Source organism: Antrostomus carolinensis, unplaced genomic scaffold (assembly GCF_000700745.2).
Source record: "Antrostomus carolinensis isolate BGI_N321 unplaced genomic scaffold, ASM70074v2 scaffold34487, whole genome shotgun sequence".
NCBI lineage: Eukaryota > Metazoa > Chordata > Aves > Caprimulgiformes > Caprimulgidae > Antrostomus > Antrostomus carolinensis.
The window spans coordinates 1004-2918 of record NW_010328609.1 but is presented as its reverse complement, the minus strand read 5'-3'; the positions used below and the strand labels follow the sequence as shown (position 1 = coordinate 2918).

Genomic DNA, 1915 nt, shown 5'->3' with positions numbered 1-1915 from the left:
CCTCACCTGCCGTGAATCCATCTTCCCCATAAAATTGTCGGAATGAGCACTTTTTATTGACTGAGCTGGCTGGGATTTATGGACTCTAACCTTCCAGCCGTGGTGTGCTCTGCTATGATCGCTTGGGGGATTGGGCTGGGAACCTGGCTGAGTTATGTACCCACTCCCCAGCACCACGCTGGCCCCACACTTTGGGGGGAATGGGGAAGCTGCTGCTGGCTTCAGGCTGTGCCAGGCCTGAGCTGGAGCCGGGCTGTGAATCCCCTCGGCTGCTGGCACAGTGGGGTTTGGAAAGTAGAGGTGCAGCAAGTGGTGCCCATCAGCACTGATGCTGCGGGGCAGAGGGGAGCAGGGGGCTGTGCCCCTCATGTTGTGGCAGTGGGCAACTGCTGCCTGCGTTTTAAAATGAAGGTTGAAAAATGGGAGAGATAGAAAAGTGCTACAGCCATCATCTTTTAGAGCTGGAGAAAGTGCCCCGCTGTGAGATACTGAACGCACACAACCCGTTTAGGTTATCAAAAAGAAGATTGAGAAGGGACTTGATTAGCATGAGTAAGTACCATCATGGGGAGGGTACCTGGCACCCAGGGCTCTTTAATCCAGTGGAGAGGCAGAACAAGAACTGCCGGCTGGAAAGCAAAGCCAGATAAATTCAAATGAGAAATAAGGCATAAATTTTAGGCTGCGCAGGTGATTAACCACCAGAACTTGCTTCTTGGGGGAGCACTGGCTTTTCCATCTTGGCATCTGGGGCGCCGGCAAGCTGCTCTGGTGTGTGTGCTGCAGTCGGGACATGCTGAGCCCGATGCTCCTGTGTGTTAGGCAGACATCAGTCTTCCTTCCTGGCCTTGCTGTCCTGCTCCTTGTTGTTCCCCAAATGGATTTTGGGTCAACACGTCACTGTGGAAGGAGGGGTGTGCTTGGGGGTGCACATGCTGTCTCACTGGTGCCATTCCCACCACATCCCCAGCGGGACCGCAGAGCACGGCAAGCGAAGGGATGCTGGTAATGGGAAAAGCAAGCACATGGCGTGAGAGCTCTGGTCAATAACTCCTAATATCTCAATACCGTGAATCCATCTGCAGTGCTGGGGCAGGGACCGGGAGCCGGACCACTTCCCGGGGAGCCCTTGCCATGGGTCAGGAGCTGGCGTGGGGCGGGTGGGCGTGGTGTCTCTCCCACCCCTGCAGCTCTCGGGGGGTGAGAAGCACCGGGAGAGCCGACAGTCACCCCGCTTCGACTACTACGGGGCCGAGCCCGCTGCACCGGACCTCAGCGATGCCGAACTGCCCCACGTCATCGAGATCTATGATTTCCCCTCTGATTTCCGCACCGAGGACCTGCTGCGTGTCTTCTGCAGCTATCAGTGAGTCTTCCAGCAATGCCCCGTCCCTGGTGTTGGGGTCCTCTGCCTGGGCTGTGCTCAGACCCCTGCCCACCCCGTGCTGATGCCTTGCTGAGCTTCCCTCTCTCCGGCAGGAAAAAAGGCTTTGATATTAAGTGGGTGGATGATACGCATGCTCTGGGCATCTTCTCCAGCCCCATAACAGGTACTGCTTCTAGTTTGTCTGGGGGTGGGCAGAGGGGAGGCATCCCTGCCTCTCCTGCAGCCAGACCCTGGGCATGGGGCTGGCCCCACACGCAGATGCTGCTGCTCTGTCCCTACAGCATGTGATGCCCTCAGCACCAAACACCTGATGGTGAAGACTCGCCCGCTTTCCCAGGCCACCCGTGCCTCTAAAGCCAAAGCCAGGGCATATGCCGGTGAGTGATGCTGCTCCGTGCCAGCTTGTGCCATGGTGCTAGTGCTGCAGCGTCTTCATCCCAACAACTGGGAAGGCTTGGGGCAGCCAGCGTGGCTGAAGCACTGCGGAGCTGTGCTGGCTGCCCCATCCCTCCCAGGATGCTTCTACTG

General features: G+C 57.7%; 1 protein-coding gene across 1 annotated transcript in view; it reads left to right on the top strand.

Annotated features, from left to right (window-relative positions):
- R3HCC1L (R3H domain and coiled-coil containing 1 like) overlaps window positions 1–1915 on the top strand; it is a gene marked incomplete at its 5' end in the record, with an annotated part of 4778 nt that overhangs the window by 2417 nt on the left and 446 nt on the right. Inside the window, 3 exons of the mRNA XM_010172311.2 lie at window positions 1191–1366; window positions 1480–1550; window positions 1669–1764. Coding sequence (XP_010170613.2) covers window positions 1191–1366; window positions 1480–1550; window positions 1669–1764 — 343 coding nt within the window. The remainder of the gene's footprint in view (window positions 1–1190; window positions 1367–1479; window positions 1551–1668; window positions 1765–1915) is intronic.